The following is a 25,181-nucleotide window of genomic DNA, read 5'->3' on the forward strand; positions in this document are numbered from 1 at the left end:
TCAGGCTTTTAGACTGCAATTTTGTGTATTTTTGTAGATGGAACATCAATATAGCTCAGTGCTGAAGGAGGCAATGAAGGCAGTTGAGAGTGAACCTCAAAGAGAGGACATGCTAAGCAGAGCTGGTACAGGGTTTGGTGAACTGTGTGAAGAGGACAACATTCCCACAGTAAGTGCACCTCAGAACACTGGAGGCAAAGTTCACAGTCCATTTCTTTTCACTGATTATTGATTATACCTGAATGATTCTACAGGTTTACATGTCTTGTTGATTTACTGAACTACCAATACCAATGGTATTTGTTGTTGTGTAGGGTCAAACTGTAAATTATTATAGACTTGTGTGTTGTTTGTTATTTTGCTTCTTTTGAAATTGTCTGTTATATACACTAGCCATCCGCAGGAACACCTGTACTACTGCGTTCTCATGCAATTATTCAGTCAATTATATGGAATCAACAAAAGCAATAAAATCATACAGATACGGGTCAAGAGCTTCTGTTAACGTTCACGTCAAACATCAAAATGAGGAAAATGTGATCTCAATAACTATGACCATAGCATGCTTGTGAAGCCAGTCCGGTTGTTTTAGGTTTGCCCCACATCAGGTTCCACTCCTTTCAGCCAAGAACAGTAATCTGAGGCTACAGTGGGCACAGACCCACTGATGGTAGGAAGTTGAAGATTGGAAAAGGACCAGGGGAGGTTTTTTCATTTAGCCTTGACTGAAGCTTGACATGTACTGTATCTGCATTATTTTATGCACTGCCACATTTTTGATTAATTGGATAATAACATGAATATTCAGATGTTCCTAATAAAATGGACAATGAGTGTATATACAGCTTTCTTTTCTGTATTTGTCTACTCAGTTTGCACAGTTATGGGAAAACAAAAATACACCCTCCTTCAATAATTTTTTAAAAATTTACCAGAGCCTAAATAACAATTGCGTATTCCTCACCACCCTCTATTTAAAAAAAATAAAATAAAAAATCAAGTGACAAACACACAAAACCACCTTTAGCAAGAGTACGCTGAAATAAATGTTTTCTGTAGGAGTTTATCAGTCACTTACATTGTTCTGGTCCACTGTTCTTTACAGCATTGCTTAAGTTCGTTGATGTTTGAGGGCATTTGTTTATGCACAGCTCTCTTAAGATCCCACTTTAGCATCTCAATGAGATTGAGGTCTAGACTTTGACTTGGCCATTCCAACACATTGATTTTTTTTCTTCTTTAGCCATTCAGATGTCAATTTGATGGTGTCCTTGGGATGATTGACTATGTTTACATGCACATCGATATTCCAATATTAATCAGAATTTGACAATACCGTAATTAGTATTGAGTCATGTAAACACTGCGATCCGATTGCCCGATTCATATTAAGACAATATTCTGATTCCCCAAATTCTGATTCCCACCCCTGGAATATGCCTGTTTTAAGTTTTGGAAATTTGTTGCACGTAAACACCTTATTCAGAAAATCCACTGAAAGGAGATATATGCGCATGCTCAGTCCGCAAGGACTTGTGGGTGCTAACAAATGCTTATCTGTAGGCTAGGTTTTTAGGAATGGCAACTCAGGCATGCTTACAAGAACCATGTATACAGGATTATTTTGATACCTCTATGCATATAAACAACATCTTCAGAATATGGCTGCAACCCGAATATATGTGTGAATTAAATGGAATTTTATGTGAATGTGAAAATAGCCAATGACTGCAAATTTCCTAGGACCTGTGGCTGCAGAACAAGCCTAAATCATCACCCCTCCACCAGTATGCTTGACAGTTGGCATGATGTTTGTGGTGATATGCTGTGTTTGGTTTTCACCAAACATGGTGCTGTGCATGATGACAAAACATCTGCACTTTGGTGTCATCGGTCCCAAGGATAGTGTTCCAAACTTGTGGCTTGTTCAGATGCAATTTTGGGATGCCCACTCCTGGGAAGATTTCACTCCTGGCAACTGTCTTGAAAATGATCCATTTGTAAACAGTCCTTCTCACTATAGAATGGAGAATTTTAAATTGTTTGGAGATGGCCTTATAATCCTTCCCAGTTTGATGAATAGCAACAAATGCTTCTTTGAGGTCATGGCTGATGTCCTTTCTTCTTGGAATGATGGAGAGACACACACACCTAAGTGCTCCAGAACACCAAACTGCTAAAAGTTATTTGTTTGTATATAGAAGTTGATGAGGACCGCACAATTGTTATTTAGGCACTGATAAATAAAAACACAGAATTGAAGGACAGTGTACTCTCTTTTCCCCATGACTGTTTATGTTTGTGTGTATGTGTGCAGTATGATGCTCTGCTGCAGATGGAAGTTGAGAGGCTCCTAGTCAAGGAAAATTCTATAGCCACTGAAAAATCCCTAAGAGACTCTGTGCAAAGTGAAACACCTGGATCCATTTCTAGCATGTGGCGCAAAAAGCTCAGCAGGTACCATCACATAATAAAATTATTAAAGATCCTTGCTTTTATTAAAGGGAAACATGCATTTGTAATATACCATCCTGACAGGTTTATTTTGCCTGAGTACATTCTGGACTTTGGTTATGTGATTCACGGCACTGTATCTACTCGCATTGTCAAAGTGACAAACACTGGTCTTCTCCCAGTGACCTTCAGAGCTGAACGACATTCTCTGGCAGGCACAGGTTGGTTCATGCAACTTCTAGCTTATGGGTGTACTGTCTTTACAGAACAATGCATACAGAAGTGGGTTCATGTCTTTTCCAGGATTTAGCACAGAGCTGAACAGGGTGAAGAACCTGCCCTGCTGTGAGACAGAGACATTTGAGGTGACGTTTGATTCACGAGGTGCAAATCTAGAGCTTGCAGAGATGAGCACTGTCTTGCCTATACAGGTAGGTTTGTCATAGTGTTTAAAGGCATTGATATGTAGTGGTGAACAGACGTAAGCCATTGATTTCAAGGGGTTTACTTGCCATGACTTCATTGCAATACACAAAATCAAGTGTATCATGAATGTTATTAGTGAGGTGCTTATGCTTATGATGGAATACTCAGTTCTAGATTTTCCTGCTGTGCAATAGCACTGATGAAACTGGAAGAATATAATCCTGGAAGTCTTAGCATTTAGCTCATGGTGTTTTGTTTTTTGTTTTTTTTTAAAAACTTCAGGTAGGTACAGTATATGTATGCCAGGAAAAAAATGTAACAATATATCAGTATGAAGGACCTGTTAAGCTCTGAGATTCCAGAAGAGCCTTAAGATTTCTTCGAATGCCATCATAGACCTGCATAGTTTCCGGTGGGATATTGAACCATTCTTCAAGAAGAAAACCTATTGAGGGGTGAAGGATGGGATTTGCCTATATGCTCCAGATTTCCCTCTCAGTTTTCAATGAAGTTTAAAAGTAATGATTGGGGAGACCATGGAAGGTGCTGACTTCTTCCTAGTTTTCATCAAATTACTTTTGAATATACAGAAAATATGTAATGGGGTGTTATCATCTAGGAATAATGGAACATCATCAGGAAAGAGTACACCTGGGTCAGGTGACAGAGATGGCAGCAGTTGCAGGTTAGAATGCTTTATTGAAAAGCTGGCAAACAAATACAAAACATTTAGGCAAGATTGTAGTCACAAAACAGGTAAGGGTCAGATATACAAACAGACTAAATCAGGCAAGGCATGAGAATCAAAGACCATAAAACCAGAGTAACAACTCATGGGGATATAAAGCTCGGTAACTTCACGTAAGAATACACACAATGGATACTTTTGCTGCAAACTGTGGGTTTGAGTGAGTATATATATGCAGTGTTCATGATTGAGTCCAGGTGTGTGATTAAAATGATGGCGACTGAGAACATGATTACAAGTGCATGGTTGCGTAAGCTGAGAGTGCGGGTGCTACCGTGGCCTGCCTGCAATCCTGACCTGTCTCCGATTGAGAATGTGTGGTGCATTAGGAAGCGCAAAATAAGGCAACGAAGGCCTCATACAGTTGCGCAGCTGAGGAAATGCATAATGGATGAATGGGGGAAAATTCCATTGGGTAAACTTAACCAACTGGTGTCTTCAGCGCCCAAATGCTTAAAAACAATCAGAAACATTTTGGGGAAAAATAGGGGGGACAAAATTTAAAATAACCTTTGATATCCTTCAATAATCTTTTATAACACCCTTTTATAACTGGGGATGTGGCTGTGTTCAGAATGAATCAATCACATTCAATCTCATGTTCAAAAGTGATTATCCTACAGCTGTCATCAATGAAATTATTTGGATTAACTCCAAATAAATATCATGTCCTTAAACAATTAATTGAATATGGAATTACAAAATTTAGACAAAAGAATTAGGAAATTAGAACAAGATGTATACAGGGATCAGTCAAAATACAGTTCCCTTAAACAGGAGCTGCTTATTTGAAAAGAGCATTATAACTCTCTGTGGTAAAAGCTGAACCCAGCTTAATTCATCTCAAGCAAACGTTTTATAAATATTGAGAGATGTCAGGTAGACTTTTAGCTTGGCAGATTAAACAATTACAATCATTAAAGCAATAAATAATATTTACACAATAGCTGGTAATCTGACATCAGATCCAGTGGCGATTGATGAAGCTTTCACCGTGTTTTTTGAATCATTACATACAGCAGATACTACAAGACAGAGTATGATGCAAACTACAATTTTAATATCAACTCCCTGAGCAGTGAAGCCAAACAACAGTTGTATGAACAAATTGCATTGCATCATGGGACCTGTCAGGGCTCACCAGTATTGTTTGTATTAGCCCTGAAACCCTTGGTGATTGCGATTAGAACTCATCCAGATATAAAGGGAATTGAAATATCAGGCATAGAGCATTGTATTTTGTTATATGCAGATGATATAATTTAACAAACCTCAAAGATTCATTACCTACTCTTAATAATTTGATCAGTCATTTTGAACATTTTCTGGCTATAAAGTTAACCAATCAAAGTCATCAATACTTTTTCTTAGTGAACAGGTTGAATCCAACAATACAACATTCCTATAAAGCCTCTACTGATGGGTTTAGATATTTGGAAATTAAAGTTACTCTAACACCTCCCCCTTCCTGTTAAGCATTTGTTAAGTTTATCTGAAACAAGAGAGGCTCCAGGCTCTGCCAATCTCTTCTTTATCTGCCATACGAAAGAGGTGGGCTGCAATTTCCTAACCTTTTAGAGTATTTTAAGGCAGTCAAACAGAGATGTCTTTGGTTTGCTGACCCATCTCATATTCCATTGATTCAGATTGATTGAAAGAAAAGTCACAGGAGCTTTGAGTCTTGACTTATATTCTGATTCTTTAAAGAGACTGAAAGAGAATACATCTAACCCCTTTACTAAAACTAGGATTTTAGTATGGTATGGGTCACAGGCTGAGTTGGGCTCAACACCTGAATTTCAGTTATTTCCTATTTGCGATAATGCAACCTTTATTCCAGGCAAATCAGACTCTGAATTTAAGCTGTGGATGCAGAAAGGCTTCCAGAAGATAGCAGACCTTTATGCATAGAACACACTGATGTCTCTTGAAACCTTAAGGGAAAGATATAAAACTCCCCAGACTAACCTATTTAAGTATCTTCATATCTGGAATTGTATACGCTCTAAGAATCATTCGTATCAGTGTCCTTCCTTAAGTAGTACAGAAGAAATGGTAATAAAAATCCTGCTACTAAATGCAAAGTTTCTATGCTGTGTAGCAAATTGCTTAATGCATCCAAAGATTCACAAATCATAAAAGATTGTATTGGATTGATTATCTTCAGATCACAGAAAATGAACGGTGAAAGATCTGTGTTCAAGCACAAACATTATCAGTCAGTACCCACTTTTAACTTTTTTTTCTTTGGTTCCGTTTTATTTTAATTAAAATTTTGCATTGTACATTTCATGTTGGAAAAATAATAAAGAGAGGAGCACAAAAAACATCCAAGCTGAACTACATCCCCCCAAACCATGTGACAAAATGTGTTATAGTCTCATGAGACCAATTCCAAAAGGTATAATAATTTCACAATTCCAAAAGGTTTGTTTTGTCCAGAAAAAAGCAGATCACCAAAAAAAAAACACCATACAGGGCTGCTTTTCTTCAGCCATAACTGGGACTTTTATCAAGGTGGAGGGAATCATAAGGAATTACAAATACCTGTTAATTTTAGTGCAAAACCTTCAGGTGTCTGCTAGTAAGGTGAAGATTAAAAGGAATTTCACCCTTAACCAAAAGAAGATCAATGTTTTTGAATGGCCTAGCCAGAGCCCAGACCTGAATCCAACTAAAAATCTGTGGGGTGACCTGAAGCTGTGCACAGAAGATACTCTTACAATTTGATGGATCTGGAATGTTTTTGCAAGAAAGAGTGGGAAAATATTGCCAAGACAAGATGTGCCACACTGATAGATTCTTGCCCAAAAACACTGAGTGGTGTAATAAAATCAAAAGGTGCTTCAATAAAGTATTAGTTTAGGGGTGTGCACACTTATGCACCTACGTTATTGTAAGTGTTTTATTTTTCTGTTTTCCCTATAAATGTTTCTTTTTTATATGTTATAATCTCATATTGAGGGTGGGAAAAGTTCTGACATGATTTATCTTTCTGTAGTTTAAATTTTATTACTTCACAAAAACTTGCCATTTTAACAGGTGTGTAGACTTTTTATATGCACTGTATTTATCGTGCCTACATAACAGTTTGGTGGTCCTCACCACCTATAAACAGACAAATAACCTCAGGTGACAACCAAAAAACAGACTTCAATATGTAGTCATTACCAAAGAGTAAACCAACATTCAGAAACCAGGTGGGAAAAATATGTACACCCTATTATTCAGTAACATGCAGAACCACCTTTAGAAACAGTAACATTTTCTTAAAATTATTGAAAGAGTTTATCAGTATCTTTCACTGTTTTAGAGAAATTCTGACCCACTCTTCTTTACAACACTGCTTCAGTTAATTTCTTTGAGGGCATTAGTTTATGCACAGTTCTCTTAAGATCCCACAGTAGCATCCCTCAACGGAGGGTGCACTTTCTTATTAACATGACTAAATGTTGGGGGCCTGCCCTGACAATGGGTTGGGAATTGTCATCTAGCTTCTAATATAAATGCAAATGAACACCGATCATGTACTTTTTGTTATCTTACATTTGTAATTCTTTCCTGCATTATAAGGCATGTTAACATTCTTAATTATAATGACTTCTTTAATAACCTGCTTTTTTGTGATGTATAGGTGTTGGGAGGTCCTACAGTTCAAGTCCGTCTACTAGCAGTGGTCATGAGGCCCTCCTTGACTGCCTCCACTAACATGTTACAGTTTGATAGTGTTCAGTGTGGCATGTGCAAAGTGGCTACATTGCAGCTGCACAACCCTGAGCCAGTGCCCTGTAAGTGGAGCATTAAAGAGGAGGAGCAGCTCAAGAGGAAGGTGAAGGTAATTTGTGAAAATGGCTATGGCTCATGTAGTGTGTACATGTCGTGTGTACAATCTGCAAGTTGCTCTGGACACACACACACACACACACACACAGAGGAGACCTGCATTTGTGATTTTATATATATATATATATATATATATATATATATATATATATATATATATATATATATATATATATATATATATATGTGTGTGTGTGTGTGTGTGTGTGTGTGTGTGTGTGTGTGTACAGTATCTCGCAAAAGTGAGTACACCCCTCACATTTTTGTAAATATTTGATTTTATCTTTTCATGTGACAACACTGAAGAAATGACACTTTGCTACAATGTAAAGTAGTGAGTGTACAGCTTGTATAACAGTGTAAATTTGTTGTCCACTCAAAATAACTCAACACACAGCCATTAATGTCTAAACCGCTGGCAACAAATGAGAGTACACCCCTAAGTGGAAATGTCCAAATTGGGCCAAATTAGCCATTTTCCCTCCCCGGTATCATGTCACTTGTTAGTGTTACAAAGTCTCAGGTGTGAATGGGGAGCAGGTGTGTTAAATTTGGTGTCATCGCTTTCACATTCCGTCATACTGGTCACTGGAATTTGAACATGGCACCTCACGGCAAAGAACTCTCTGAGGATCTGAAAAAAAGAATTGTTGCTCTACATAAAGATGGCCTAGGCTATAAGAAGATTGCCAAGACCCTGACACTGAGCTGCAGCATGGTGGCCAAGACCATACAGCGGTTTAACAGGACAGGTTCCACTCAGAACAGGCCTCGCCACAATCGACCAAAGAAGTTGAGTGCACATGCTCAGCGTCATGTCCAGAGGTTGTGTTTGGGAAATAGACGTATGAGTGTTGCCAGCAATGCTGCAGAGGTTGAAGGGGTTGGGGTTCAGCCTGTCAGTGCTCCGACCATACGCCGCACACTGCATCAAATTGGTCTGCATGGCTGTCGTCCCAGAGGGAAGCCTCTTCTAAAGATGATGCACAAGAAAGCTCGCAAACAGTTTGCTGAAGACAAGCAGACTAAGGACATGGATTACTGGAACCATGTCCTGTGGTCTGATGACACCAAGATAAACTTATTTGGTTCAGATGGTGTGGTAGCAACCAGGTGAGGAGTACAAAGACAAGTGTGTCTTGCCTACAGTCAAGCATGGTGGTGCTTACATACATATGCTTACATACATACATATACATACATATGTATATGTATATGTGTGTATATATATATATATATAATTTTAGTCTTTAGCCTCACTGGTGGGCTAGCCTCGTGGGTTACTTCATGAGCCACAGGTAATATGAGAAATTTAGATGTATACTACCATGCTAGTGTAAACGTAGCAAATGCGGCAGCATGAGAGTTATGTTTAATCAGTTTTAATAAAAGTATAACTTGATTGTTGCCGCATTTCTGACAATGATGTTCAATTTGTTTTTATCCAAAACCATTCAATGACAGTAACATAGTTTAACGCCTCCTCGTGTGCTTATTAGTATTGGTTATTTATTTAATGAGACTTTTTAATACTTTTAAATTTTATGTTATCCATATCTGATTTCATGATAGCTAGCACTTTGGTCCATATAAAACAAACATAAAGTTTATTACATCAACAAAATTGAATATGAATTAAACATGATTAAAGTAAAGTAATACATTTTTTGGTCCTTCCATCCCTGCACCAGCTGATGTCTGTGCACGCCACTACTCGGTGAAGTAAAACAAATGCACCAACACCTTATAGTGTGTTTGTATTATGAGAATCAAAAATCTCTCTGAAAGATTTGTATCATTAATATTATGCTATACTGGGAATGATAAACATTACACAAAAGCAAAACCTTATTTCCAGATGTGCATTTTCCCTTGAAATAACTTTGTTTCCCTTTATAAAATTCCAGGTGAAAAATTCTGTATGTAAATCTGAGAAAACTGTATTTCAATGCTGTACCAATTAAGTACAGAGGACATATATAAATAAATAAAACTAACCACATTAATATGTTTTGTTTTCTTGGTTATGTGTCAAGACTGAAAAGCACATCCCACTTCACCTGAGACAGGATGCTCGCTTAGAGAAACTGAATTCACTTATCTTTGAAATGTTGCCATCTAGTGGTGTGCTGTATCCTGGTGACAGGGTCAACATCCAGGTCAAATTCAGTCCAGCTGAAGGGGTAAGAATTACTAGCTGTTGGTGTTTGATCCAGTAACCAGAATTTTTTTTCTCCATATGATTTGGCTTCTATAATTATAGAAGCAGGACTTGCACTCAGAAACTTTTCAATAACACCTACATGATGCAAATTGCAAACATGATTCTGGAGAGTTATGCAAACATGATTCTGGAGAGTTAATGCAGATCTTAAAGGCTGGTAGGGCTTATCTTTCCCCCTTGTCACGGCTAAGCATTAAAAAGTGATGGGTTCTCACACACTCGTGCATGGCACACACGCAGACTCAAATACTACTAATCTATGGTTTAGATAAGTAATTAGCCTAGAGTTTTGCTAAGGTTGTAAAAAAAAAAATACTGTGACAGCAAAGTAGTATTTAAATTATGCAGCAGAGGGCTTGTGGAGTAACAAAGAGGGATAAACCAGAACAAAGTATTCCTTTCAATAAAATCTTCACTCTATGAGCAAAGAAACTCATTTTATGGAAGTGGTAGTTTTAGCTTCAGACCATCCACCTTCCACATGTCTGGAGAATTAACTCTTTTTTGCATTTGTGGCCACAGTCATTTCTATGTTGATTTGTGTTATAGTTTATGGTATTTATCTATTTAATTAGCATCCTGGCCGTGGGCTAAAATATCTTTGTACTTACTGGAATTCATGATGACATCAGTCTTCACCAGAGACCCTGAACCACTACAAGCCACAACACAGCCCTAAAGCACCAATGATCCACCACCATACATTATACATTATACTGTGATTATACAGTGCTATGAAAAAGTTTTTGCCCCATCCTGATTTCTTCTGTTTTTGTGTAAATTTCATACTAAATTGGAGATAAAACAAAGGCAAACTGAGTAAACACAAAATACAGATTTTAAATGATAGATATTTATTGAAGCAAAAACGTTATCCAATAACAACTGGACCTATGTAAAAATGTATCTGCCCCCATAGTTACTAATTCCCCAAATCTATGAAACTGTATTTATAATGGGGTTCAGCTGGACTAGACGCAACCAGGCCTGATTACTACAAACCCTGTTCAATCAGATCAACAGAGCTTGAAGTTGGTTAAAAGGTATTACCCAGTAACACACTATGCCAAAGTTGAAAGAAATTCCAGAAATGAATGAGGAAGAAGGTAATTGAAATTTACCATCAGTCTGGGATCTCCAGTTATCTGATGCATTTGGTTGCATTTACTGCTGATAACTGGAGGTGGCACAACCAGATTTTAAGTTTAAGGGGGCAATTAGTTTTTCACATGGGTGATAAGTGTTGGATAATGTCTTTTTGCTTCAATTAAAAAAAAGAATAGTAAAAACTGTATTGTGTGGTACTCAGGTTACCTTTGTTTTATGTTGTATTTTGTTTGAAGATTAAAACTATTTAGTATGAGATATACACCAAAAAAAAAAACAGAAGAAAACTGAAGGTTTACTGTCTTCTGTGTTGAAAGCTCTTTGGTTTTCTCCACAGTGATAAATAGCAATGGTATTTTGCATGTGTAATATTGCTACATATATTTTTGAGAGAAAATAAGATTTAACAATAAGTTCTTATGTGTTTTTGTTAGAGGAAAGGGAAAATGAACATGAGTAGGTGGAAAATTTTAAGAACTGTATATAATGTTTACATTATGCAATTATTTATGCTCATTCTTTTGATGCATGCCAATAATTCTGGATGTGACTGTATGTTCTTTGCAGAGAATGTATAAAGAGAGACTGGTGATTGCAGTGGCCCAGAGCACCCAGCGGATCCTACTGTTAGCCCAGGGTCAGGGATTGGAGCCACAGCTGGAGTTTTCCACCTCAGAAATTGAGCTGGGGCCTGTGCTGCCCTACAGCAATGGAGATGAGGTCGAGGTCCTGGTACGCAACCCTTGCCCTTTCCCCATTGAGTTCTACTCCCTGGACTTTGACAGGCAGTATCTGGAGGAAGAGAGGGTGAGTGTTCTCTATACCCTTTTTGAACAGCAGGTTTGACTGGGCATTAAGAAACAATTGACTTTTAAAGCACCTCATTAAAAATTCTTAAGAATGAAAAAAGATTGGTCATACCAACTGGTCTCTCCTCGTATGTTTAAGTTCAAGGAGTGATTAAATAAGTTATTAAAGATCATCTTCAGTTTATCAGAGTTTATGCACTGACTTCTATTACTGTATATGTACATTTTTACTATGTAATATTTCTCATTGGCTGAGATTGTGATGTATAAGCGATTATAGATCCCTGAGTGACACATGCCACTCTAATGTCAGCCACACCTCCTGGTTGCAAAAACATATTGAAACGATAGTGAATAATAGGAAACTATAGTGATTTTTAACAGAGTTTGTTTTCTAAAAAAATTTTACTGCATACTATTGAATCGGACACCTTTCCAAGCCAACAGAAGACCATTGCAGTAACAGATAATTAGGGGGGTAATTGGTCAGAGGAGCACTGTTTTTACAATGTCCATATCATCTCAGCTAAGTACCCAACTATCAATAAGTGAAGTTGGCTTGCCAATTAAGAATTTAAAAGACTTACCTTGCTAGTTAGCTAACATTTAACTTATATCGCTTTAACAAACCTACATACAGTGGGGGGAATAAGTATTGGATGCATCAACATTTTTTTCAGTAAATATTTTTCCAAAGAGGCTATTCACATGAAATGTTCACCAGACATCAGTATTAACTCAAGATATCTGAAAATTTAAAGAATTCACATTCAAGTCCATAAATAAAGTTATGTGTAATAAAGTGCAATGACACAGGAAAAAAGTATTGAACACGATAAGGAAAAGCAGTTCTCCAAGGCAAGGTAAGGCAAGGAACCAGATGAAATCCAAAAGTAATTATACCCCCTATCTGTGCAAATTGATATCAACTGGGTTAGTAACTTGATGGTCTATAAAAAGGCTTTTCGTTTCCAAGATGTCGCACAAGAAACATCTCATGATGGGTAAAAGCAAATATCTCTCCCGAGTCCTTCAGAACCTTATTGTTGCGAAACATATTGATGGAATTGGATACAGACGTATTTCAAAACTTCTGACTCCTCCAGTAAGCACCATTGGGACCATTATCCGCAAGTGGAAGCAACATCACTCCGTCATCAACCGGCCACGCACAGGAGGTCCTCGCAAGATTTCTGACCAGGGAGTCAGAAGAATAGTCAGAAGTGTATCCCAAGAGCCAAGGATCACTCGGAAAGAGCTCCAGACACACTTGGAGGCAGCAGGTGCCATCTTCAAAGAGAAAACAATAGGCAATGCACTCCACTGCTCACGCTCACTTGCAAGACTCCATTACTAAAGAAAAGGCATGTCGAAGCTCTTTAAAGTTTGCTACAACTCATTTGGACAAGTCTATGACATATTGGGAGAGTGTAGTCTGGTCAGATGAGAGCAAAGTTGAACTTTTTGGCTGTTATACTACACACCATGTTTGGAGAAGAAATGGCACTGCCCTTAAAACACTATACCAACAGTGAAGTTTGGAGGTGGAAGCATCATGGTGTGGGGCTGTTTTTCATCGCATGTTACTGGCAGACTTCATATAATTGAAGGAACGATGAATGGAGCCTTTTACCGGGAGTTTCTTGAGAAGAATCTGCTACCATCCACCAGGATGAAGAAGATGAGACATGGGTGGACCTTCGAGCTGGACAACGATCCAAAGCATACAGCAAACTCTCAATTGGTTTCAGAGAAAAATAATCAAGGTGTTAGAATGGCCCAGTCAATCACCTGACTTGAATTCAATTGAACAAGATTTAAAGACAAAAGAATGGGCCAAAATCACACCTGAATATTGCGGCCAATTAATTTCTTCATACAGGAAGTGTCTTTAAGGTTTCTGAACAAAGAACAAAGGCTTCTCCACTAAGTATTAAGTAAATTTCAGTTAGCATGTTCAATACTTTTTCCTGTGATTCCACTTTATTACACATAACTTTATTTATGGACTTTAATGTTGTGAATTCTTTATATTTCCAGATTTCTTAAGTTAATACTGATGTCTGGTGAAAATTTCATGTGAATAGCCTCATTGGAAATATATGTTGATGTGTCCAAAACTTATTTCCCCCACTGTAGCTTGGCTAGGTCATGTTCTTACTGAGGAGTTGCCTGTAATTTATTCATTTATTTAGCTAACATTGTTCAGCTAACAAATGTGTTTACGCCATCTGGTTGGGCAACACCAAAGCTTTCATTTCTACAATGTCCATAATGTTGTCATCGTAAAATATTTCCTCATAAACCACATGATCTGTAGCTGGATTGACCATGTCAGTTTATTGAACCAGTCGGCTCTTTTCAGACCTTTTCTTTGTTATATAATCCATCCATCTCCCCAGATCCTGCGGTTGATAAAAGGATATGATGCACATAATATATTGCTGCTACCCCCTCGAGCCCCTGGCGAGCCTTTGCCTGCTGAACTCCTGGACTACTACCAAGAGCATAGGTTTAGGAAACCTGAGCCAGGTATTATATCCTCTTTCATTTAAATTAAAGGATACTACACAAAATAAGGCAAACAATGTTTGAGACCAAATTAGCATGGTTTTATTTGCATAATTTTGTTTCACCCAAATCACATCTTAGTAGTTATAGTGTCTGTGATTTATTTTGAGACAGCTGCACAATTTTGAACATGCTTTGTTGCATTTATCTTTGATCCCGCGTAGTACTATGCAATACATTTATTATTTTTTGTTTCACCAGTGAAAGCACCAATATGCACAGATTACATATGCACTGGCCAAAAATACATACTGAAATTTAAGATTGGGTTTTAGTCAAAGAGTTACATGTAGCTGTGCAGTCAGTCCTCATAGTAACATTGATTTGTGAAATAAATTGGTTCACCTTTAACTTTGATACACTGAATTTATGTGGGTTTTCAAATCACATATGTAACAGCTGGTATATTCAGTAGAAATTTTATAATTTTATAATTAACTGGATTCCCACCTTGGTGTACTGATAAACTGTATAAAACCCACTTGTAATATATTGCTGACTCATGCTGACAGAGGCTAGATTTATGAACAAACTCAGGCAGAGATTGTATACTATATATCATGCTGTATAAAAAAAAGGGATTGTTCTTTCTGAAAAAAATGTTCAAGGTTGCTCCAAACCTGGGCAACATCCACATATCCCTTGTGCTTTAGCTGACTCCCGTAAAGATGTCGAGTCTTCCGATGCCAAGGAGAAGTTTGCAGGGCAAGAGGATAACTTATCAAATGCTCCAGCTGGAGAGTGCCCTCTGGACGTGGGTGAGGCAGATGCCACATCTGTACTGTCCCAATATCGGGCATCCACTGGTGCAGGTATGCTTGCACTGAGTTAATGGAAAATGTTCAGTACTTTTCATAACTTAATGCTCAATACTGGAGTATTTAAAAAAGTTTGACAAGATCAGGTACATTAATCAAATTGACAGTGAATAAAGATGGCACTGTGTTATCCTTACAGATGTGGTCAAAGACAACATCAGGACCAGCAGGGTGGGTGATCTGGAGGTGAACCCTGTGTCTAGAGCCATTGCTCACTACATGGGCATTGATTTGTCACCAGCAGGCCAAGCTGTTCACAACTGCAAAGGCATTGCCATTGTAGTGCATGGTGCTCCACTCTCAGGTAGGCTGAGAATCTCTGAACCGCTTGGTTAAATAATAACACATCATGCTATTTTGTAATAATGTCACTACTCCAATTTTAGAGAAAGCAGCATACTTAGCACATTTAATTTTAAATTTGGGCCTTTACAGAGATAGCATTAATAGTACATAAGTAAATTAGATATAATATAGTATATTTTAATCTAAGTGAGTAATGTGATATGTTGGTTCAAAGGTTTTTGTACCTCATTTTATTAATATACAACTCTTGCAGTATAATGTAAGTTCATGCCTGCAAGTCTATAGAGTGGATCCATGGTCCTTTGTTTTGCCTTTGCCACTGGTAAGATGATTGTGTGTGCCTGTAGGTAAGACTGCTTTGGCTGTGAGCTTGGCACGGTACTACAGTGCTGCGTGTTTGAACATAGACTCAGTAGTGCAAGAGGCTGTGTCATCTGGAACCAGCACTGCAAGCAAGCAGGCCAGAGAGCTGTTTGGAGCCACCATTGAGTCTGTGCCAGGCACAGCAGAACATACTGGTGAATATACGTGGTCCTGGTTTATTTTCTACCTTTTTTTCCACCTTCTATTTGTAAATTTATTAGTTTAAAACTAAAGTAAATTTAGCAACTTTAATTTTGTGGATAGATTAAATTTCTGTGTCTGTGTGTTTTTAGCCCCAGCTGTGTTAAATGTGATGACTGCGGCTTGTCAGGCTGAAGGCATTCTCAGTGTTGAGGCATTAGCCAAGCACACTTCTGAGAGTATTCAGGACACTGACTCCAAAGACCCCACATCCACTATCTCAACAAACAATAAGACCAGCTCTGTGGGAGCAAAGAAAAATGATGACTCTAATCCCACTGCTACAGTGGTAATCATCTTCAAACAGTTTTTCAAATACATAATGTATACATCTCTATAAAAACCTCACCAATTTGAACATCTGCACTAAACTCAAAGTTTATTGAATAACTTCACTGATTTAATGTGTTGGGAATACCATTGGACATGGAATCATAAATTAATTCTTTGTCTTTAACACATTAGACACTTTATTAATATTATTAATGATAAACAATCTCAAATTTCTTTGAGAGTTGTGTTTCTCTCCTTTCACATGTCCCCCACACCACTTTCCCTTTTTATCTTGTCAGACAAAGAATATTAACATTAGCCAGCATTATTTTTAAAGTATTATAAACTCTTTGCTAATAAACGTAACAAATTACATTTAATTTGGATGTTATTGTGGTCAAAAATATAAATTAGCACATTGTAAATTAGCCTACATTTGTCTCTCCCATAACTCAGTTGCACTGCTTTATGAAGGCCTTTATTAGATTATTTCTTGCAATCAGTCAAAAAAGAAGTGTGTAGTATTTATATTTTAACTAATTGGATTGTAACATATTTCCAACACACTGTATTATATAGTAACATATTGTACTGAATAAGTAAAAATATTGTCATATGTAAAATATTTTTATACACAGGATTATGCTAGACTGGACTCTATAATGATATGCCTGCTATATTCATCTCAAGAAGAATGCTACTTTCCTTTAATAATGTAATTTATATACAGTTTTTGTGTGAATTAAATTGGATGTGAGGTGAGTTCAATTACAGTTTATTGGTTATGTGCAGGCTGGTCCAACTCACAGGCTCCCTAATGAGAATGTGAGTCAGGTGGGTGAGCTGGGAGGCATGAATAGTTTACTGCCTGATGATCTCCTGGTAGAGATTCTGTCAGAGAGACTACAGGTAAGAACCACCACAATGTTTATGACCACCACTACATGATTTGACTGCATTATTGAACATACTGTACTGTGTGTTTAACATTCCTTTTCAATTATATGTTTCTTTATTATTGCACAAAATGCTTCCTTGCTTTGATGTATGTCAGTTATGCATTTCCATTGTGCTGTAGCTTAGCGACTGTGACCGAGGCGTCGTGATTGATGGCTTGGAAACAATGTACTGCAGCTTTCCAAGCACTGTGCTCCATGTCATCTTCAAAGCTTTCAACAACCGCCAGCACATCTATGTTATCAACCTCACCGACAGCTACTTTGAATTCAGATCCAGAGAGAGAGCTCAACTGGAGATGACAGGTGATGGTGGAAGGAAAAAAAGGGAACAGGAGAAAAGAAGATATTGAGAGGGTGGAAATAAGAGAGAAGGAAGTTAAAGGGAAAATAGGAAATACTGTGAAAAGAGAGGAGTGTATTAAACTATTGAATAAAAAACATATCTATAGGGTACATATTACCTTAGTAGCATTTATTTAAATGAGCACATTCATGCACAGAATTAGACAGATTAATAGAGCAGTAAATCTATTTAACGAGTGTAATTAACAAAACTTGTTTGCATGTGATCAGAGGCCTTACAAAGGGAACAGACTGAAAGAGAAAAGCTGCATGTGCGGGAGATGGATGAGGATGAGTATGATGCCCTTTGTGAGGAAAAGAAAGCATATGCAGACCTTGAGCACTTGGAGATGCTGAAGGAACATATGTACAGGTAATCTTCAGCTCCATGGAAGTTTTACTAAAAATAAAATTAAATAAAAATATATATATACATTGTATATTTTTATCACATGGTTTTAAGTTTATAACTGAATCTGGGAAACCAGGCTGCTGATTTTAAAGTAATAATAATGGTATCAAATTAAACTTGATTATGGATTATAGCAAGCAAGAGAGTGAGCAGGAGATGAGGCATCAGGAGGAGAAGCTCAGAGAGGAGGAGGAGTTGAAGAAAAAATACAAGAAGGGAAAAAAGGAAATACTTACAGAGGATTTAACAGAAAGGAGAAGTCACTTGAGAGTTGCCCAGGTCAGAGACACTGGTAGTTTAAAAAACAAAACAAAACAAAAAAACATGCTATTGCAAGAAAAAAAAGATTATTTTGATTTGATATGCTTCCTACTATAGCCTGTTGTAGAACTCCACTCTGACACTGGACTGGGAAAGCAGCCTAAAGGGGGTAGAAAGATGTCTTCCTGCACAGAAGCCAAAGATTCACTTTTAGAGGGGACCGGAGAACTTGATGAAGGAGGCAAAAAGAAAGCCAAAGATGGCAAAGACAGCAAGCCAACTGGCCATGATAATTCTTTACTGCCACTGGATGAACTGGAGAATGAACTGGTCAGTTTGAGCCAGTGCTAAATCAATACTAACTGTTAAAGTTAACTGTTTGTTTGTATTTGCTTGTATTTTCTCATTTGTAAGTCACTTTGGATAAAAGCGTCTGCTAAATTAATAAATGTAAATGTAAAGTCATAAAGTAGATATCTTATAAAGGCATGTGAGGTGCTTTAGCTGAAACTGGGTAAATCCAAGCCTAATATCTTTTCTTACCTTACAATAAAAAGGAGAGCTTAACCCTACTTAGTTTGCAACATTTTAGATAAAGCTCATATACTCTTGGCCTAATTCCAGCATTTCTTTGGGTCTGATGTTACCAGATAACCGAGGCCGAAAGGCAGTTGTTTTCCAGCTTCCAGCTATACGAGCAGAGCCAACCACTGATCCAGCACATGCTGCAGAACTGGGATAGGACTCAGGGCCTCCTGCTGAATTCTCTTCCTTCAGAGGATCAGCACCAGGGGCCTGAGGAAGCCTCAGAACATCATAAGCTACCCAGCAAGAGGGCCAAAAAGGAGCGGGAGAAGGAGAGGATGAAAATGGACACTGCTGAGCCTAAGCTGTTGTCTCCAACCCCCAGCCAGACTCACCTGTTGCCCAATGGCACAGAGGGCTCAGAGAATGACCTGGCAATAGAGTTCATCCCCCACACCTACATTTCTATCAGCAAAAAAGAGGAGGCAAGCATAGACAAGCTTCTAGACAGCATGAAGCTTCCATCACGTGATGAGGTACTGCAAACTGAAATAAGTGTCTAAGCCCTCAGTAAAGCCTGATAAACTCCAGTTGGTCTATATTCTCATTCTGTGCAGCTTTGTAAAAAATACTAATAATAATCAATAAAAATTAAAAAGCGACATACAGTTGTGAAAAAATAAGTACACCCCATAGAAATCCATGGCTTTTTTGATATATTTGGACAAACGTTTGATCATCTTTGAAATATGCATATTAATGAAGTTGACATACTTGAACAAAACCATAAGGAAACAGATATTTCAGTTATTCAACAGAAATATCAATAGATGTATGTGGAAAAAGTAAGTACATCCTTGGCCTCAGAAGCCAGTATTGCTCCGTTTAGCAGACATATGGTCTTGTAGGCATTTTACATAATTGTCCACCAGGCTTGCTGGAATTTTTGACCTCTCTTCCATGTAATATTCTTTTAGTTGCAAGATGTTTGAGAGTTTTCTTGCATGTACTGCCCGTTTCAAATCCCCCCACAACATTTAAATGTGATTCAAATCCAGGCTCTCTCTAGGCCATTCCATAACCCTCCATTTTTTTTCTTTTTGAGCCATTCCTTGATGGATTTGCTAGTGTGCTTAGGATCATTATCCTGTTGGAAGGTCCACTTTCGGTTCAACTTCAACTTTTAGACAGATGGCCTCACATTATCTACAAGCACTCTTTGATATGATGCAGAATTCATACAAAAGAACCAAATCAAAGCTGTCCAGTCTCTGATGCAGCGAAGCAACCCCATACCATAACATTTCCACCAGTGTGCTTTACAGTTGGTATGAGATGCTTCTCCTGAAAAGCTGTCTTTGGTCTGTGCCAACCATGTCTGCTGTTACTGTGGCCAAACAAGTCTTTGGCCAAACAAATCTTATGTCCAGAGCACATTATTCCAAAAGGCCTTGTCTTTGCATATGTAGCGCCCCTTTGGTGTAATACCTTTTACTTGAGGGAGCTACCCTGAGTTCTTTTCTATTTATCAAGAGAAATACTAAATACTTACTCTTCTTTGTGTTTTATGTTACTTGGCTAATGCCTTGGGTTCCACATGCATTCCAGAATTATCCAATTAGTAAATATACTCTTTATGAAATGCCCACTATATCCCATCATACCATGATAATATCTCTCATCACTGATCAACTATCTATGATCTTAGGAAAATAGACTAACTTAAAGTGTAGACAACTTAAGTGTAGATGTAAAGTCAATAAGCAAACAAATGTTTAAACCTTTCAATTTTTACTATTATAGTCATAAAGTATTTAACATAAAAGTTGAGTCATTAGACTTTCAGCTTCAATTTTACATTATATTCAGTTCACAGAATCCCTTAAGAAGTTTCAAATGTCACAGTCACAGCAACAGAAAAATGTGTGCACAACACTCAAAAGATATAGGCTATTCACCCAGATTAACCAAAAAAAGCCGGCATTACCCCATAAAACAAACAAACTACTGGTACCCAGTTCCTCGTTGCAGGCCTGAATGTAGCTGGCATACGTAGAAGCCTCAAACCAAATGGCTGCTTCACCACAAGGGCAAAAACAAAGAAATTATACCTTTTGGTAAATAACGTGGTCACACTCATGCAGGGTCATTGCAAGATAGAAGAAAGTCCACAGCTCCTTTCTCAGTGACAAACAGTCTCTGCCCATCCAGTCAGCTGTTCGCTAACTTATTAGCAAAGGTCACATGTGCCCTAGCATTCAAGTCTTAACAGCTAGCTCTTAGCTATTATAGTCTTTCCATGTTAATATAACGTCTTTCCGAGGTTATACTCTCCACAGATAGCTTATTCCACCACTAAAGTCACATACAGCGCTCTGGTTGACTACTTAACTTGCAGTGAGTCAAAAAAACGCAGCTAGCGAATCCACACTCCTTCCATACGCATGCTCTTCTCTCTTCTCTCTCTCATCCCGTGACCTGACGCTCACTCCTGATTGGCCCAGTAACACAACAAATCAAACTGACCTTTTTTTACATCCACTCCCTAAATACACAGGTAATATCGCATCACTCATAATATAGCCAACCCTTCAACTCTATTTAAGAACTTATTCGAGGACTGAATCAACTTAAATAACGACACTATTTTCCACCTCTCTACACCTATATGCTCATTGGTAAACTGTAGTGTTGCAAAATGCTTTTTTCTGGCAAAATTGTGCATCCTCTTTCTGATTGTAGAAGCATGCCCTTTGTCACCAACAGTTGCAACACTTGGTGGCAGATCCTGTGGTGGGGTTCTTGGTGACTTCTTTTTGAATCAGACGGTCTACTCTTGGGCTGAATTTGCTGGGATGGGCAGTCCTGGTCAAATTGGAAGTTGTTTGAAATCTGTGCCATTTGTAGATTATGTCCCTTTCAGTGATGACACCACACACCTCTATAGCAAAGGGAAGACCAGACACTAGATGTAAGAGGGGTATAAATAAGACAGGTTCCACCTACACTCCCTAAGCAGGTTCTAATCACTTGAACACCTGATTCTAATTTTATGGATTTGAAGGTGTGATAAATGTAGGGATGTGCTTATTTTCCATGTAATTTTTTATTCATTTAAATTGTGAAAATTACTACAAAATGTAATTTTATGTGTCATTTGATAGTGTATCAACTTTATTAATAGGTACTGTTTCAAAGAGGATCAAATGTTTGCTTGTCCAAATATGTCATAGGGTGTGCTTATTTTTTGACATGACTGTATAAGGTAATAAATGCACATCCCAGAACTGATGTTTTACTCACCCTCCGATGTTGTCCCTAGGTTTTGGATGGGTTAGGGCTTGGACCCGCAGGTCCACCTATTCCTCCTCCCATGCTGTTCTCAATAGTCCCATACCCCAAAAGGAGAGTGGTGTCCAGCTTTCATCTTACTCCTGGCTGCTTCACCTTCTTAATGCCCTCATCTCTGGAAGACTCAGCTGAGGAGAAGCGGGAGATTGACTTGGAGACAGAAGCCCTAAGCCCCACAGTGTCTGCAAAGGTCTGTGGATACTTTTCATTGAGCAATATTTTTTTTAAAAAGAAAGAAAGAAAGAAAGAAAGAATTTACATTAGAGAATGTAAATTCTCTAATACATAATGGGACTCCCTAATGGTGGAACATAAAATGCTTGCCCTATTGTTTGGAGATCAAATCTTGCAAGTTCAAATCTTGATTCCACATTCACTGGTGCAAGGGAGCAAAATTGGCTGTGCTGTCTGGGTTTTGAAGTAATGTTATACTGTCTCTTACTTGTCAATATCAGCAACACTAGCCAATCATGGGCATCTGTGAGCTCATATACAGTGGGGAAATAAGTATTGGACACGTCAACATTTTTTTCAGTAAATATATTTCCAATGGGCTATTCACATGACATTTTCACCAGAAGTTGGTATTAACTCAAGAAATCCGGGGATATAAAGAATTCACAACATTAAAGTCCATAAATTAAGTTATGTGTAATAAAGTGGAATGACACAGGAAAAAAAGTATTGAACACGCTATCTGAAATTTATTTAAAACTTAGTAGAGAAGCCTTTGTTTGTAATCACAGCTTCAAGATGCTTCCTGTATGAAGAAATTAATCGGCTGCAGTATTCAGGTGTGATTTTGACCGATTCTTCTAAATATTTTGTCTTTAAATCTTGTTTAATTGGATTCAAGTCAGGTGATTGACTGGGCCATTCTAACACCTTGATTTTTTTTCTCTGAAACCAATTGAGAGTTTCCTTTGCTGTATGCTTTGGATCGTTGTCCTGCTGGAAGGTCCACCCACGTCTCATCTTCATCATTCTGGTGCATGGCAGCAGATTCTTCTCAAGAATCATCAGGGAAAGGGCTCTATTCATTGTTCCTTCAATTATATGAAGTCTGCCAGTACCATGTGATGAAAAACAGCCCCACACCATGATGCTTCCACCTCCAAACTTCACTGTTGGTATAGGGTTTTAAGGTTGATGTGCACCGGCATTTCTTCTCCAAATACGGTGTGTAGTATGACAGCCAAAAAGTTTAATTTTTCTCTCATCTGACCAGACTACAACTCTCCCAGTATTTCATAGGCTTGTCCAAATGAGTTGTAGCAAACTTTAAATTAGTTTCAACATGCCTTTTCTTTTGTAATGGAGTCTTGCGAGGTGAGCGTGAGCAGTGGAGTGCATTGCCTATTGTTTTCTCTGTGACGATGGCACCTGCTGCCTCCAAGTGTTTCTGGAGCTCTTTCCAAGTGGTAATTGGCTCTTGGTTGCCTCTTTTGACTATTTTTCTGACTCCCTGGTCAGAAATCTTGCGAGGTTCTCCTGTGCGTGGCCGGTTGAAGACGGAGTGACGTTGCTTCCACTTGCAGATAATGGCCCCAATAGTGCTTACTGGAGGATTCAGTTTTGAAATATATCTGTATCTGATTCCATCAATATGTTTTGCAACAATAAGGTTCTGAAGGACTTGGGAGAACTCTTTGCTTTTACCCATCATGAGATGTGAGATCATCATGAGATCATCAGAAGCTTTATTTGATTGATACGTTTAGTCTAACTTTAAAAAGACTTGATGATTAGTGAAATAGACACTTGGTTGTTTGCTTTGCCTGCTTAGGAGGATGTTACAACCCTGAACAAAGGCAAAGGGAAAAAGGCCCCAGTGAAAGAGGAATCAGCCAAAGGGACCACTAAAGACAAGCGGCGAGTTCCTGCAAAAAAAGGAAGCAAGAGCATAGACTCTCATTCATCTCCATTGAACACGGGCACCCCCTTATCTGAAACTGACCACAGCAAGTCTCTTACAGATTGTCTTACAGACCACATCCAGAGGTATTTTGTTAAATATCTATCTATCTATCTATCTATCTATCTATCTATCTGTCTATCTATCCATATATATATATATATATATATATATATATATATATATATATATATATATATATAGTCCCGCCGGGGCCATGTGTGCAGAGTTTGCATGTTCTCCCTGTGCTGCGGGGGTTTCCTCAGAGTACTCCGGTTTCCTCCCCCAGTCCAAAGGCATGCATGGTAGGCTGATTGTCATGTCTAAAGTGTCCATAGTGTATAAATGGGTGTGTGAGTGTGTATGTGAGTGTGCCCTGCGATGGACTGGCGGGTGTACCCCGCGTTGTGCCCAATGCTCCCTGGGATAGGCTCCAGGTTCCCCGTGACCCTGAAAAGGAGTAAGCGGTAGAAGATGGTTTTATATATATATATATATATATATATATATATATATATATATATATATATATATATATATATATATATATATTACTCTTGATATTTTGCTGTTTGAGTAAAAATATTTCACTCATTGTAACTTTTTTTTTTTACAGTAAACCTGATTATTACTTCTTATGTACAATAATTTTTGCTTTTGTTACTATTGTTTTTTGATGATTTCATCCTCGTTCTCATGAAGGCTCACTCATTTTCGCTGGGTTGTGCCGGCAAATGGAGAAGTGACCCTGAAACTGTGGTTCCACTCATCTGTGCCTGGTGATTTTAAACAGACTCTGGGGTTTGAAGTGATGGGGACCAAGCGCTGCTATCAGCTCTACTGCAGAGGCATCTGTGCTTTCCCATCCATCAGCAAAGACTATAAGTGAGTATTACTTGCAGAAATGGAGAACAGGCAGTAGACCTTTGACCAGAACCCATTTTAGCAACTGTTTGCCCATATTCTGTTGTTTATTCGGATGGGTTTTATTTGTGTATTATAGGACAGTGTTTGCCCATTGTAAAAAGGCCATGCAGAAAGAGAATGACTTACAGAAGACATACATCATCCGCTCATGCCTTTATGACTTCGGGCCCCTGCTTTGTGGAAGAACTAGAGACAGGTGATTTATTTTTCTTGCTCTTAGAATTTAAGTATGCATTCCCCAATAATAATAATTCCCTCAAATATTACTTATAGTGTTCATACATATATAAATTATTTAAATAATGTGTCAAATGCATACTCTTGGAAATTAACCATATTATCACAT

At 38.0% G+C, this 25,181-nt stretch overlaps 1 protein-coding gene across 1 annotated transcript in view; it reads left to right on the forward strand.

Annotated features, from left to right (window-relative positions):
* LOC124626881 (hydrocephalus-inducing protein homolog) overlaps positions 1-25,181 on the forward strand; it is a 74,823-nt gene that overhangs the window by 18,900 nt on the left and 30,742 nt on the right. Inside the window, exons 5-27 of the mRNA XM_053677992.1 lie at positions 38-169; positions 2,318-2,457; positions 2,539-2,675; positions 2,758-2,885; positions 7,263-7,463; positions 9,508-9,654; positions 11,370-11,609; positions 14,014-14,143; positions 14,836-14,994; positions 15,140-15,304; positions 15,654-15,824; positions 15,963-16,159; positions 16,936-17,052; positions 17,222-17,405; positions 17,676-17,817; positions 17,991-18,135; positions 18,235-18,447; positions 18,768-19,178; positions 21,965-22,183; positions 22,740-22,787; positions 23,780-23,994; positions 24,611-24,793; positions 24,912-25,031. Of these exons, the coding sequence (XP_053533967.1) occupies positions 38-169; positions 2,318-2,457; positions 2,539-2,675; positions 2,758-2,885; positions 7,263-7,463; positions 9,508-9,654; positions 11,370-11,609; positions 14,014-14,143; positions 14,836-14,994; positions 15,140-15,304; positions 15,654-15,824; positions 15,963-16,159; positions 16,936-17,052; positions 17,222-17,405; positions 17,676-17,817; positions 17,991-18,135; positions 18,235-18,447; positions 18,768-19,178; positions 21,965-22,183; positions 22,740-22,787; positions 23,780-23,994; positions 24,611-24,793; positions 24,912-25,031 (3,944 nt within the window). The remainder of the gene's footprint in view (positions 1-37; positions 170-2,317; positions 2,458-2,538; positions 2,676-2,757; positions 2,886-7,262; positions 7,464-9,507; positions 9,655-11,369; positions 11,610-14,013; positions 14,144-14,835; positions 14,995-15,139; positions 15,305-15,653; positions 15,825-15,962; positions 16,160-16,935; positions 17,053-17,221; positions 17,406-17,675; positions 17,818-17,990; positions 18,136-18,234; positions 18,448-18,767; positions 19,179-21,964; positions 22,184-22,739; positions 22,788-23,779; positions 23,995-24,610; positions 24,794-24,911; positions 25,032-25,181) is intronic.

This window comes from Ictalurus punctatus, chromosome 4, assembly GCF_001660625.3.
Source record: "Ictalurus punctatus breed USDA103 chromosome 4, Coco_2.0, whole genome shotgun sequence".
Taxonomy (NCBI): Eukaryota; Metazoa; Chordata; class Actinopteri; order Siluriformes; family Ictaluridae; genus Ictalurus; species Ictalurus punctatus.